Below are 14708 nucleotides of genomic sequence, written 5' to 3' on the forward strand. Positions count from 1 at the left end.
TCTCACATATCAACGCCGCAACTGACATCTTTAATCTAAATCCCGGACGGGCTTTCACTCGGCGGCCGACGAGTCCGCCGGCTCGGAGAGAAGCTTAAAAGACAGCGGCCCACCCGGCAGCGCAAGCCGTGGCGGAGAGATGATCATGGGCGGCTGCAAGGGGCGAAACGGGGTGTTTTGGTGGTAGCAGCCGACCCCAAACCACCCAGGGGTTCCAGGGGCACACACGCTTGCAGCAGCACACAGACAGGAGCTGACCTGTCAGGGGCCCCCTAGCGCTTGGCCTCCGTTTCAACGCTCCCAGAGGTCCATCCACATGTGACGAATTCCAGCTCCCCGCTGCAGAGAGAGCGCCTCGAGCTTTCCCATTCCTTGTGGCCAGACTGCAGCCGACTTTTCGTCTCATCTTTTCCCGATTTTCCCTTTCTTCCCTTTCCTCCCAACGCTGGACGACACCTGTACGATTCTTCCTTTACATCCGCATCCTTCCCACCTTAATCCTTCTTTTATTCTGTGCAGGACGCGGGAGAGAGCTGTTGGTCTAATACGTCGCGAGAACACGCACAGTCGTCACTGCTACCTCGAGAGAGAACACCACCACCACCACAATGGAATACCCACGCCCACCCCAACAAGAGTCGTGGTTCGCGCCCCTCTCAATCGACCTCATCGTGAAGGTCTTCAAGATCACCTTCTTCCACCCCTTCGTCTCCTGGATTATCCCTCTGTGCTTCCGCGCGCAAGCTCTTCCCTACGATGCCCCGCAAATGATCGCCTCCATCGCTTGGGCGACCTTCATTACCCTCTGTTGGATGGCAGGCATCATTAACCAGCGCGTCGCTTACGGCCTGCCCCGCGAGGTCGACCTCTCCGAAGAAGTCATTGTCATCACCGGCGGCGCCAGTGGTCTGGGTCTGCTGATTGCCGAGGTCTACGGCATGCGCGGTGCCACGGTTGCCGTGCTCGACGTCAACGAGATGGAGAACGGCGAGGCGCGGGGTGTGACGTTCTACAAGTGCGATGTCACTGACAAGAATGAGGTCGCGAGGGTAGCGGGAGAGATCGAACGCGAGGTAAGCTCCCCAACGTGCCCCCCATACGATATCACAGATCACTGACAGTCCATCCAGCTCGGCACACCAACCGTTCTGATCAACAACGCAGCGATCGTCAAGGGCAAGCCCCTCCTCGAGCTCGAGATCTCCGACATTGAGCGCTCTATCACCACGAACTTGACCTCCCACTTCATCACGCTCAAGACCTTCCTCCCGCAGATCATTCGCGGCGGCCAGGGCGGCACAATCGTCACAATGTCCTCCGTCCTCGGCCACCTCGGCGCTGCCTCCCTCACAGACTACGCCGCGGCCAAAGCTGGTGTCACCGCCCTCCACAAGTCCCTGACCGCCGAGCTTGCCGCCTCCCATCCAGAGATCCGCACCATCCTCGTCGAGCCCGGCCAGCTCTCGACCCCGCTCTTCTACGGTGTTCAGACCCCCCACGCTTTCGTCGCGCCAGTTGTTGAGCCTGTGGACGTGTGCAAGGAGGTAGTTGCGGCCATCGACGCGGGCCGCAGTGCGCACGTGGCGATGCCGCTCTACGCCAGGTGGATTCACTGGTACAATGTGCTCCCCGCGTCTGTTCAGCAGGTTGCGAGAAGGGTCGCCGGTGTAGATACCGCGATGAAGACTTTCATCGGAAGGCAGGAGAGGGGCATGAGTGAGAAGAACGGAAGATTGATTTAAAAGGATGTTGCAAATACCAGAGGACCTTGCGGCGCCGGCGTCGGGCGGGTTCCGTAATCTCAAGCCGCATGTACAGAAACGTCTCAAGACATACATGAAATAAATACTCTAATTCACGTTCAAACCAAATTGAAGCTTAACTGTCTACGTGCTGGTCTCCTTGGACTCTTTGCCAGACAGATCTGCGGCCGGGGAAACCCTATTTAAGCCATCCAGTTTCTTGTACGTGAGTGTGTCGAGGTCAATGCCATCAAGAGCGCGTGCCTACCTGTGGTTTAGCATGTTTACCCGTCGATAGCCGAGAAAGGAAACACGTACGCTGATTCCATAATAGTCTTCATTCAAAAAGTCGATGCCCAGACTCGAGCCGCAGCTTCCGCAAAACATCTGGTCCTTGGTCTTGGTGTTGAAGCGGTAGTTGGTGCACTTTTCCCGCGAGCCATCGTGCCAGGTGACGTCCTTCTTACTGGGGTCTGCGATGACGGTCAGCCATTTCGAAAACGCAACAGTCACGCAACAATGTGCAACCAAGACAGACATCCCCGATTTCAAGCCACAAGAAAAGGAAAGAGAGGAGGAAAGAAAATCCCAGACTCACATATGAGCAGGTAGCCGCTGCGCCGGCAGATGGAGCAGTTGCAGTTGAGCACCTTGTACCCCTCCTCCAGCGGCGGCGAGAGCGTCAGCGAGAACTTGACGTTGCCACAGTGGCAGCTCGCGTCGTACGTCTTGGACGGCTTGGGCGCTTCTTCGGCGGACATTATGTCTGGATTGTAGCCTTCGATATTCTCAATTGAATACGAGCAGTGTTTTTTTTTTTTGCAATGCCGAAAGTGCTTAGTGGCGTGGTTGGTTTGGCGGCTGTTTGTGTGTGGTGTTCGTCTTAATTTGAGACTTTGGGGCAACAACAACTTGGAAGTTTGATTGCTAGGAAGAGCGTGCAAGAAGGTCAAAGATATCAATTGCTTTATAATCAATCAGGCACAATAAGCCTGCTTTGGGGAACACCCGCGACAGGCGAAATTGTAAGGATTCGTCGCGAGTGTCTTCACTGCCACAATTATCCGTCTTATCATAGTCCGAGACCCCCTCTCGAAGGGCGTCACCTCCGCCACCCTTGTCATGCTGAACTGCTACATACTGCATTTACCAGCATATGCCCTGTCCACAATGATATTGCTGTCATTTCATGATTTCCGTCATATGTCTTTCAAAATTCAATTGTACGACCGAGTGATCAAAAGAAAGTCTGTTGCGTCACAGCTGTCGGGGCCTGTCATTCCCGGCTGGCACACCAGGATTGCGGGAGGATCGACTAAATGCGGGGGTTCCCGAAAGACAAAGAAATTGTCAGATTAACTTCCATCAGTCTTGATTAGCAGTTCGGGGGAACCATAAACTATAACCAAAATGACAGTTTGGTCAGTGCGTGCGTTCACGGATGATCGGCCGATTAGCCTGAACCTTTCGGTTATCTTAATTGAGCCTCTCTTATGAGACCGGCTACATTTCCTGTGTACTTGATAACTTCAATTAAAGACGATAGCAGTAGAGAGAACGATGGCGTGGAAGACGATAGCAGAAGGAATATTAACGATGGAGGTAATATTGACGACAATGGTCATATGGAGTATACATGAACCGTCACTTTAAGACAGCAAAAGAGGGCGTTTGTGTTCTCATTCTCAATTTCTCTATTCCCATTCGAGTGTAACTAGGATTATTATATGGGTAAATGGTAATAAAAAGGCAAAGGCAAGATGGTATCATCAGATGAACGATGCTGTCGTAAACCTTTCCCAAATCAACATGACGCTGAAACAACTTTTTTGGAGTCCCCTCCCTTCCCTTTCCCTACTTTCCTGGCCGGTGGTATCTTGATGCGAAAAGACAAAAGCCAGAAAAACCTCGCTGGGAAATCGAGGTCACATATAAAAGGCGTACATATATACACCATCACATACTTTGGAGGCGGACGGTTTAGACGGCGTTCTCGGCCTTGTTGCCGCTGGTCCTCGGGATGCTCGAGGGCCCGTTGACGGAAGGCGGCTTCTCGTTCTCGTGGCCGACGTGGCCGTTGGTGAGGTCCTCGACGGACTCCTCGGGCTCGTCGGCAGGCGCCGCAAAGGTCGGGGCGTACGCGCTCTTGGCGCGGATCTTGTGTCCCCAGATGTAGAAGATCACTGGGATAGGAGCAAGGACGACAGCGACACAACCCAAGAGGGTCGAAGCGTATTCAATTCCCATGCCGTTGAACATATAGCTCGCAAACAAGGGGAAGCCGGCGCCGCAGAGGGAACGGAGGAAGGTGTTTCCAGCAATGGCAGAGGCAGCGAACATGAGATAGGCATCGACCAGGTAGTTGAGGGCCTGGAGGAAGATCGACATGAGGCCGAAGCCGGTGAAGAGACCGCTAAGGGTGGGGACGATCCAGTGGATGTCTGCGCGGTAGCCGGACCATCCGAACCAGAAGATACCGGCTGAGAAGAAGATGCCGCCAGCGATGACGCTGGGCAGACGCCACTCGGGAATGGGAACGCCGTTGTTGGCCTTGAGCTTGCGAAGATACCAGGGTTGCTGAAGAAGGACAGTAACGCCAGCAATGAGCTGGCCGGTAATCATGCCGAAAAAGGTCAGGCCGGACTGGCCAGCGTTGAAGCCGTGAATGCCGCGGAAGACGAAGGGGTATGCCGTCAGGAAGAGATACAGAAGTCCGTAGATGAAGGCCATGTACACAGACAAGGCGGTGACGATGGGCTCTCCGAAGAGGAGGCGCATGGGACGAGAGAAGTTCTTGTTGACCAATTCCTTGAAGTCGACCTCGATTTCCTCCTGCTTGGCGTGAATGCCCCAGTTGCGGGTGCGACGGCGCAGCTCCGAAGCTTTGCTGACCAGGATAACAGGCGGGTATGTCTCCTCGAGGAAGAGCAAATCCAGACCGAAGGCGAAGAAGCCCATGATAGCCGCAAGGTACTCAGTCCAGCGCCAGCCAAGGTGAGACTCGACAATGTAGCCACCAATGAAAGGAGCCAGCAGCGGACCGGTGAAGACGGCCATTGAGAAGACAGTAATAGCGCTACCACGGCTGCGGTTGTCGAACATGTCTGAGAACACAGCGGCGACGACAGCCAGCGGACAGGCGCCGAAGAATCCAGCGAAGAATCGAGTGATGAGAATAGTCTGAAGATCCTTGGCGGTAGCAGTAGCAATGGAGAATACGGAGAAGCCAAACATGGCGAGGACTAGGGGCAGTCTTCTGCCCTTCAGCTCGGAAAGCGGCGCCCACAAACTGGGTCCAAAGGCGAAGCCCAACACGTAGAAGGACACACCAAGCGTGCCGACAGTTGTCGACACGCCATACTCAATCGCAATAACCTGGGTTGCCGCGGAGAAGATACTGCTGCAGAATGCGGCTGTCATCGTGGTGAAGCCAAGCATTGCGGCTGTAAGTAACCTGCACGCCAAGACATGTTAGTGACGGCCCTGAGGTGGAGCGCGTGCGCGCAGGTCGCACAGGATGTCATCGACTTACTTCTTCTTCAACGGCCAGTTCTGCGCGTGCAGGGGGTCGTTGGGCCCGTCGAATTCCACAACGTACTCCTCCTGTTCGGGCAACGGCGGCGGGTACGGCTTGCCGGCGCCCATTTGCGGGAGCGGCCTGTTGGACTGCTTGCTCTTGATGCTGCGGCCGACGGTGTTAGAGTGCTGGCTGCGGGCCGTCGCGATGCGGCTCAGGGCCGTGGGGTGTCTTTCGAGGTCATTCTGAGTCGAGACGCGGCTGATGCCGGTGCCGGTGCGAGAGAACGGGCGGCGGCCGGTGGAGACGGAGGACGCGGAGGATGAAGAGGATGCGGAGAGGACGCGCTCGATCTCGTGGCTCTCACGGCCGTGGTAGCGTTCGGGGGAGGCGGCGCGCTCGGCTGCCGCGATCTCGCGGTCGACTTCGTCCATTGCCATGTTGGACGAGGCCGATGGTGTTTCGAGAGTTTGTGGTGTTGCTGAGTGAGAGAAGCACAGATCGTTGGGGGGTATACTGCTTGTGCTAGAGCTTGTAGCTAAATACTGGCAGATACCGAGGAGCCGCGGATAATCCAATTGATTTCAAAGAAACCCAATGCAATGCAGAGCTGTGTTGTACTGTTGCTGAGTGGTAGCTCGGAGCTATAATGCAGGCGGCGCGTGTTGGTGACCAGCTACGTCAGAGTAAAGTAATGGGATCCGATCTGAAGCTGTCAGAGTAGTGTGGGCGCCGGTCAGATTTGGGGGGTTCTAGATCGGTGGCGACGAGAGGAGAGCGCGCGCGGACTCTGGAGGAGGGGTAATAAACTGGAGATGATGAATGCGCGATCCAGAAGAGAGTGATGGTGCGGCTTTTCGTCTTAAAGAGGGACGTGTTTTCGATTCTATCTGATTCACGAAGGGCGTGAAAAGTACAGATGAAAAGGAGTTGGGTATTATTAGTGAGCGAGTGGTGGGTTCCGGTTTGTAAGTAGACGAGAATAGGTAAGCCAAGTCACCTAGTTGTACCAGGTTGCAAGTGGTGTATGGGCTATGGATACAATGAAAAGTGCGAAAAGGCCGAGGGCCAGGAGTTAGTCGGACGCAGGAGAGAAGGAAAAAATCGAATATGGCAACGAGGAATGACTCTCCTCTCAGCTGATTGGGAACTCGCAGTGCAAATCTCCCCGGTTACCAAGCCAGGGGAGGAGGGAAGGAATGGGTCACGGAGTCCCACTTGGGCTCCCAAGTCATGCCGGTTCCCTCTTTTTTTCTTTCCTTACTCTCAGCTTCAGGTAGTCGGCAAGCAGCTCGGCACGAAAAATTGCTGAAAGAGACCTACACTTGGGAAAGTGGGTGGGCCCGGACGAGGCCGGAGGCGGCACCCGGCAATGGCCAGTACAAATGCTACATCGTAAATACCTAGGGTGCTGGTGGTAGGGAAGAGCACCCTAGCATGGGAAAGGAATTCGGTCTACTACCGCACTTTTGCTTAGATATACGTAGGCCATTGGGGCGGTGTTGTTACAGACGTCCCAAGACTTGCCCACGGGTTCATCAAATATTACCAATTGGGATGGCTGTTGCGTTGACAAACTTTGGGTTCCCATGTTTTAGACTTCCATCATCCCAACGGGAAGGCAATCGCTTCGGCAATGGCTCACGGGAATAAATTAGAGCCTAGAGTTGAACAGAGTTTCTGCGGAACATTCCACAGTCCTCGGAAAGGCTCGAGCAACCACCAGCAATCTTGCAAACAAGAGTCGAGTCAAGCAGAAAATCAAAAAGATTGCTGCCAGATCTGCTGTTTCTTCCGTTTCCTTAAACCCCCGGAAACCAATCAATTTGCTGCCACACTACCGGTCGGATCCGAGGCTAGACGATGGGGCGGGCTAAAGCCGGGTGATGTCATGTCACCGCTGCAGCAGCTGGACTTTGGAGTTAGGACGCGGACGGGAAGGGGGAAAAAAGGAACGAGTAAAAAATTTCCACAGATGGGGCGAGGTTCTGGACCGCCTCCCTCAAACTTCGGCCCCGCGCGCTCGCCTTTCGGAACGATGCACCCAACACACACACACACACACACACAGCCAAGATGCAATCGACTGACACTTAGGTCCCTTTTAGTCATCAGCCTTAAACGTCACCTTGCTTGACAATCGACACACAAGCTGCTGCACTGACTAAAACGTGGGCGCCGCGCCACGGCATCCCCGCGAGTTCCATCCTGTACACTCTCGGCCTCGGCTCGCGTGTTTACAGCGCCGCCGAAAGATGGAACTAGGGGGGGGGAAAGGATCCCGCTGGATCGGGTCAAGCCGCGCGCTGTGCGATCTGCGAGTTGTGCAGCTTCACCGTTCACGCAGATCTAGCCGCCTACCGTCTGTCTACCTGCATTCAAAATGATATAGGCCTCAGGAGGATTCGACAATGATACCTGATACGATTGTTCTCTGCTAGTGAAATTGAACAATACAAAAAGGACGATGATCGTGGATCCGCCCTCCATCGCAAGCGTCCACCTTGCTGACAGCGCCGGGGCTCTTTCCGACCCTGCCACCGAGGCCCAACGCCCAGCCCAATGCCGCTTCTTACCGCTATCCGCTGGGCTCCCGATGGCCACCCCGGAGCGGAAGATGGAATCTTCGTCTAAACCCGCCGTCAGCCAGGGGTGAGAAAATTCCGAGCTGCATGGGTTGGATGTGGTATGTCTCCACCATGCTCAAATTTCTAGAAAAATCTCGAACGCGCCCTGCGACGCTTTCCCGCGGCAATTGAGACATGGAAATATCAGGACGTTTCTTTAAACATATACAATAGTGTGTAGATTTTGCGCGATGTATCGCTAAAGAGTCTAGTGTGAAAAAAAGTCCATCCAGAGGGTCCCTCAAATGCAAGGGTCCCCGATGCAAATGCAGGTCCACGGCAGATCGAGGCTATCGTCGGACCCCCCAGCCGTTCTCGAGCAGATTCGTCGCCTCTTCCAGGCTCAGTCCCGATGTCTCGGGATAGATCCGCCAGATCAGCCCGTATCCCACCATGCACACCAGGGCGTACAGCACAAACGTCCATGACGGACTCAGCGCGTCCATCAGTGGCAAGAAGGTCAGCCCAACGATAAAGTTGGCGCCCCAGTTCGTCGCTGTCGACACGCCGCTGCCGATGGATCTCACGGCCAGCGGGAACAGCTCACTCTGCATCCACGGCACGTTGCCCAGTCCGAGCGCGTACGACGCGACGTACACCATGATGCTGATTAGAATCAGCACCGCGGCTCCGCGGTCTCCGCCCGCTCCAGCCGCCGAGCCGGCTTCGGTGACTGCTACCGTCTCGGTCCGGAGGTCAACGAACGAGAAGCCGTATGCCGATAGCATCAGACCGGCAATCATGAATGGCAGGGAGTAGAGCAGAATCTTGCGCCTGCCGATGCGATCGATAAGACACAGCGCCGCAACCGTGAACAAGAAGTTGGTGACGGCGACGCTGAGGGATGTAAGCGTTGGTGTTCCAAAGCCAACCATCGTGAAGATGGTAGCTGAGAAGTACATGAGCGAGTTGAAGCCGCACAGCTGTTGGAGGCCCTGAAGCAGGCATGTGATGACCAGCGCGCGTTTGTTTCTTGGGACTGCAAAGAGCTCTTTCCAGCCGCCCCACCATTCCAGGCGAGGCGTTCCCTCCCGTCTCATGACCTCTCGCTCGTCTCGGATTTCGATTTCGATCTCCTTGACCACAGATTCGGCAGCTCTCATGCCGCCTACGGTTGAGCCGAGAACCTTCTCAACAACCTTCTTCGCCATCAGCGACCTGCCTACCATGACAAGCCACCTGGGCGATTCTGGCATGAACACCAGGATAGCGCATTGCAGGCCCGCGGGCAGAGCACCCAGGCCCACCATCCATCGCCATCCAGTCGACTTGTCGCCATAAACCGCAAAGGCCCATCCGATGATGTACGCGACCACTTGGCCCAGTGTGATGAACAAAACATTCATAGTCACGAGCCGGCCGCGGTGGCTGGCAGGGGCAAGTTCGGCGATGTACAAGGGGACCACGAAGCTCGCGGCACCAACTGCCGCGCCGACTATGGATCGGCCCAAGACCATGGTTGTCACCGTGCCACTCCATGCTTGCAACAAAGCGCCCACGATGAACAGGATATCAGCCACGAGTATCACGCGCTTGCGGCCAAGCGCATCAGCGACCACGGACGAAAAGGGGGAGACGAGCAAGGCAAACAAGGCAGTGCTGGAGGTAATGATGGACTTGTCGAATGATGTCAAGATTCGATTCGAAAGTGAGGTATCGATGGAAACAAGCGTCGCTGAAATCACGCCGGTATCGTCTGCGCTCAACCGGGTCAGTATTGATTTGCTTCCAGTCTTTCAGCACGGGCCAAACGTACATCCAAACAACAGGCCGCTGATGCCGGCAGCAAACGTGAGTAGCCAAACAAAGAGACTCGGTCTCGACTGAGTGTTCTTGAACGACTCGGGAAGCACGTCCGCCTCTTCGTCCTCGCGATAGTCCAGCTCGTCGTCGCGGTCTGGACGACCGTCCATGAGCGGAGCCTCCATTGAATCGGGCATGTTGTTGTTATTGTAGACGCAGCCGGGGAGGTTGGGTGGCTGCTGGAAGGGAAAAAACGGGTTTTAAAAATCGACCTGGCGCGTTCGAGAGAATGGAAAAGGCGGCCTTTCAAAAGGCCATGCTGGGGAGATGGTTTCGGCACCGTCGGTCGTCGTCAGAAGGGAGGCAGTTCACAGTTAAACAATGACGGGATGCTGGCCACGTTACTCCCTGAGAGCCGGGAGCTGGGGCCTGCGGGGCACTGGTCACCAGGCCCATGCATTCTGCCTGTTTGTCGGGTACACGGTCCGTCACTATATCTGCAGTGGATGGGAAGTACTCCTGTATCTGATCAAGGCCCGCGACCAGTCAGCTTCAAGTCTCTCTGATTCCGAAACTCGGCAGCTGTTCACCGCCCTCCACTGTAAAGCACTGATCATTTCATGAGACGTCAACACCTTCCAGGTTTCTCTCACCTTGATTACTCAGGGCAATCAGGATCGTCAATCAGCGCCCAAGACTGCTATTGATATTGCGCTTATGTAATGCGGCTCGCGACAACAACCTCCGTCAAGGCGTCTCTCGTCCAAACTCCAGTTCTCCCGACTGTTTCGGCAGTCTCAGGTCGCGGCTCGTTCTTCCAGTCATGGCAGCCCGCAGGTCTAGATCAGACTTTCCGAGGCAGGATTCGACAATAATTTGGCTCTCGTATCGACTTTTTGAACTTGATGCCCGTGTCAACTTGAGCCCAGCTGTATGAGTGGCAGATGTTGGCTGTCGTAGGGCTGAGTTGTGGCTGTTGAATACAACTTGGGGCGGATGAATTCAGATCCTTCTTAAGAGTGACTCGGAAGCCAAGTACCGGTCTCAGGCGGAGAATGTCTGATATAGCAACAAAGGATTGTAGCGGAAAAGCATCTGGGCAGAAGGGAGGCCCCGGAGTGAAAGCAAGCGAATAATTCCTGCGGGCGCTCAGGGGAGTATGACCTTGCCAGCCAGAGGCATTGTCACGCGCTTGGCTCTTTTCGTAGACCGAAGGGCATTTGGCTGACTAGCCAAAGAGCCAATGAGCGGTGAGATTAGTGGCACGACAGCATTGAAACCTTGAAACTATCTGTGTAACTCTTGAACGACACAACAATGTTGCTTTGCAGGTCAATTGAAGATCGTGGTCCCAGCAATAGTGTCATGGGCTTGCGGCGTCGCCAACGGCTTGAACGGCATCTGGTGACACTTGCTGCGTCGAGCGCCCTCAACGCCCGTTTTGCGCCTTCCAAGACAACGCTTCGGCCAATGAGACGAACAAGGGGTTCGAAATGTCTCCCGTGGCTTCCCGTGCCAATGGCCAAGATGACTTAACGCGCCTTGGCTCCGGCCTTGTGCCATTGCATACTCAACCAGGGTCTTCTGCGAGCTTGAATGACTTCATCCGGACGTTGTCAACGGTTTGGCTCACGATGTCAGTTGACCGGTATGACTTGCCGAAAGGTTCGCTGAATCTGGAAACCGCAGCGGCGTTCGCAGAAGGCCGGGTCCCGATTCAGCCAGCCGATCGTCCTATAAGCTTGTTGGGCAAGGAATGGCGGGCTGTAGCTTGTCCCGTTAGACTCTTGGGCTACATTTACTCGTTGCGAGTTGTAACTCTGTCAGATGTCAGAGCAAGACGAGGCAGGGAGCTACTGCGGGCGAGACCTTTTCTCGCCCTGAGCTTGCGAAATTGAATGTCGCCTCGGGCTTGCCAGGGTGTAAGCATTGGCTGTGCGGCCTGAACCCACACGTCGAGGACAGCTTCGTGGAATGAAGCCCTTCTTTGTGATCTGTCAGTAGATGCGGCATGTGTCGAGCAGTCTGGGGGATCGTCCCCGGGGTGACTTCTGGAATGCTCGGAAGAGGACAGAAAAGGCGTGTCTCGGATCGATCTCGAAAAGGCACACAAGCTCATCAGATAAGCCCTCGGTTGATGTCATTCTAGATTGATGGAAAAGATGGGATAAGTTGGGAGCAGCATGGGCCATAACAAGAGGCAGAGATTGAGGGTGTGCTGAGAAAGAAACAAGCTACCTTACGTGACCGACTGCCTTCTGAGTTGTTGATGCGCTCCAGGAAATAAGGTACTCGGCGGGCAAGAAGAATCATCTAGATGAAGGTACCTGTACTTGCTCCGTGCAGTTGGTGCTTGGACGACCATCCAGTGGAGCTGGCTCGACCCCACTGGACCATGCCTGCCCGCTGCCGCAGTCGCACTCAACGTGCAGACCTCTTTGACTTTCAGAGGCGACCCTTCACCTGAGTTGGAACAGGGGACCTGTTGGCCGCCGTGCCGCCCTCGTCCTGCGGTCTGCATCTTGATCCTTCGCAACCTTGGAACTCCATCTTCGATTCAGACAACTTTCCTCCGCTGCCAGAGGCCCAATCAAGACCGCCGAAACTATTCTGAATTATCTATCGCGTCGATGACTTGCTGATAAATCAGGCCATCGCCCACTCGAACTGCAGCCTGTTGCCCGCCAAACTCCGATAGCCGGTCTGTCGGCCGACGACATCGAACAACAGGTGCGCGGTAGGCCTGCAGCTTATGCTTCTCGCGACATGTCCATTTCGATCATATATGGCCCAATGCAGAGTTTAGCCAAGACAGCGCCCAAGAACGGCAAGCACAAGTATTCGACTCGGACTACTCCAGGACGCCTTCCCCAAGTCGGCGACCACCTTTTGTCGATGGTCACCGGATCGAATGTCTCTCTACACGTACGAAGCCGGAGAGCCTAAATTTACCACGGGAGCAAGACAACAAGAAGAATGTGCAACGTTGGGTGTGATTTGGGAATCCTGGCGACGGCGACCAGCCTGCCGGTTCCCACCGCCGCCCTCCCGGCGGCCAGACCTCTCAAACGCCCGCTCGTCTGCGCCGTGCGGCCCTCCGATTTGTCTGTTGGCTGTCAAGAAAGCCTGTTTGCGGACCCTACGATCGCAGTTCCCCGCTGAGAAAGGTCATTCTCGTGTCGCTGCTCGTCTCATTCTGCTCTTGCCTGCTTCCTCTCATTGCACGGCGCTTCCGGAGGTCGACAAAAAGCACTTTTGTTCAACGACCTGATCACCACAACGTCTGTACGACTCGGGAAGCAATATCGGGTGGGGGTAAATCCTCTCAAGACCCCTAGCAGCCGCAATTCGCATTGGGAGTACCCCACCAGCCCACGCCATAGGCTGGACATGACGTTGATCTTCCCCTGATGGAGGGGTCCTCAAGCATCTCTGGCACAGCGTACGAGAGTCAGGCAGAGGGTTGGCTGCGCGGGATTGGGAGCGTCACTGGTGTCGCGTGCAGTCTACAGCCTTCGCAGCTTCAACGCATGCCAAGCTGCCTTCCTGGCTGTCTCCCACCAGACACGGAATAGGGGATTATTTTCCACACTCAGCATGCTGTGTACCCCAGCCGACGGGCGATCCTCGCCCTGCAGCCCCAGTCTACGCTACTTTCAGGCGGTAGTGGACGGTGCGTGCGGTGTGACATCCCGCGAGCAAAGAGCCTGGTGTGCTGCCAAAAATGAGTGGCGTTTCTTGCAGGAATGACACCAAGGCGTTGACAACAGCCACTCAGACTCTACAGGTTCTTATCTTTCGCCCTATCGAGCCAATGGACCACGGACTGATTCATGCGAGCTGAGGGGGTTAGAGTTACCTAGACAAGTCCTAAAGGCGGCGATAAGCCGCCAGACACAATCAGGTCTTGAAGCTATCCATCTACCAGATCGATCTGACGAATGCTGACACGGCTTTAGCTTCAGGGAGCTAACACTAACCAACATCAGAACGCTATCTGTATCAGGGCTATCTCCTAGACGACTGCAGGTCTCTTGGTCTGATACGAAGCCCCCCCGTGAGGACCTGGGAGGCGTGGGAACGTGGGAAGGCTATCATTGTTGGAGCTGAAGACTGGAAGATGGATGTCGGCACACAGAGACAGAGCGTGGTTGGAGTTCTCGAAGGACAGGGCGAGCAACACCACAGATACAAGGCAAGGACAGGTACAGTAGGTACATGTTGGCCGCAGTGGGTCATGTACACGGTACGGTTGCAAGTGCCCGCAGAGACGCAAAGAGGCACGCGAGAATGAGACTGAAGGCTCATGCACCTGAGTTTGCGCCCGCAAGCCGGGGCTGTCTCGCTACGTTGAACCATGTCGGGGTAGCGCTTTCTGCCTCTGCTACCACTGCTAACCTTGTCCTCCGCTGTGCCGCCCGCTGCGTGCCCAAAGGCAAAAGCCGAAAAAACGCCCCATGCTAAGGCACCGACTGCCAATGGACTGTCTCTGTGTACGAATGTGCAGTGGACTGCGGAGAGGGACATGAGGGCGGGTGGGCAAGTGCAGGCGGGTGCCGTGTTGCTGGAGACGGGCAGGCAGGGTCCTGGTGGGCAAAGTGGTGGATCGTTTTGGCGCTCTGGATGAGGTTGCTGTTGGTGAGGTACTGCGCAGGAAGTACCCGGAGCCGTGTGTACCTACCACAGGACCTGGATGTAGGTACGTTACGTCGCCCGTCCATCCGTCAGTCAAGACAAGATGCGGCTTGCCTTGGCCTTGCCTTAGGTAAGTGAGGTAAGGGTAAGCTGCTTAGTGCTGTCTCCTCCCATTTACCTTTAACTGAGGCCTACCGAACCACCAAGTGGACGGACGGACTCTCGACATGGAACCGTCCTGACAAACCGACCCGACGCACCTCAGACCCCATGAAATTAATCCCGTTCCCGTACCGACCTGATCTGCTTCGTCTCAAACATAAACCTCACACACCTCCAAATTTTCATTGAAGTTGCTGCGAAGCCCTGCCCAGCCAGCTTCTCAACCTGCGCCGCCCTGCCCAGTCCAGCTCCCGAGTGTGAAGCTGATTCGGGCTTAAGAGC

The 14708-nt window shown here is 55.4% G+C and overlaps 4 protein-coding genes across 4 annotated transcripts; 1 reads left to right on the forward strand and 3 right to left on the reverse strand.

The window, feature by feature from the left end:
* Positions 1-608: 608 nt before the first annotated feature.
* COL26b_003436 (uncharacterized protein) lies at positions 609-1742 on the forward strand (the record flags this gene model as incomplete). Its single annotated transcript, XM_053176333.1, has 2 exons — positions 609-1073; positions 1122-1742. 2 exons carry the CDS (start codon positions 609-611, stop codon positions 1740-1742), a joined length of 1086 nt encoding a protein of 361 aa, XP_053039682.1.
* A 144-nt stretch (positions 1743-1886) lies between these two features.
* Positions 1887-2503, reverse strand: COL26b_003437 (uncharacterized protein; the record flags this gene model as incomplete). Its single annotated transcript, XM_053176334.1, has 3 exons — positions 1887-2006; positions 2061-2215; positions 2341-2503. The coding sequence occupies 3 exons, from the start codon at positions 2501-2503 to the stop codon at positions 1887-1889; spliced, it is 438 nt and encodes a 145-aa protein (XP_053039683.1).
* Positions 2504-3722: 1219 nt separating this feature from the next.
* Positions 3723-5699, reverse strand: COL26b_003438 (uncharacterized protein; the record flags this gene model as incomplete). The annotated part of the gene is made up of 2 exons (XM_053176335.1): positions 3723-5196; positions 5275-5699. The coding sequence occupies 2 exons, from the start codon at positions 5697-5699 to the stop codon at positions 3723-3725; spliced, it is 1899 nt and encodes a 632-aa protein (XP_053039684.1).
* A 2477-nt stretch (positions 5700-8176) lies between these two features.
* Positions 8177-9826, reverse strand: COL26b_003439 (uncharacterized protein; the record flags this gene model as incomplete). Its single annotated transcript, XM_053176336.1, has 2 exons — positions 8177-9582; positions 9643-9826. The coding sequence occupies 2 exons, from the start codon at positions 9824-9826 to the stop codon at positions 8177-8179; spliced, it is 1590 nt and encodes a 529-aa protein (XP_053039685.1).
* Between the last annotated feature and the right edge of the window lie 4882 nt (positions 9827-14708).

Source organism: Colletotrichum chrysophilum (genome assembly GCF_026319265.1).
Source record: "Colletotrichum chrysophilum strain AFK26 chromosome Unknown scaffold_19, whole genome shotgun sequence".
NCBI lineage: Eukaryota > Fungi > Ascomycota > Sordariomycetes > Glomerellales > Glomerellaceae > Colletotrichum > Colletotrichum chrysophilum.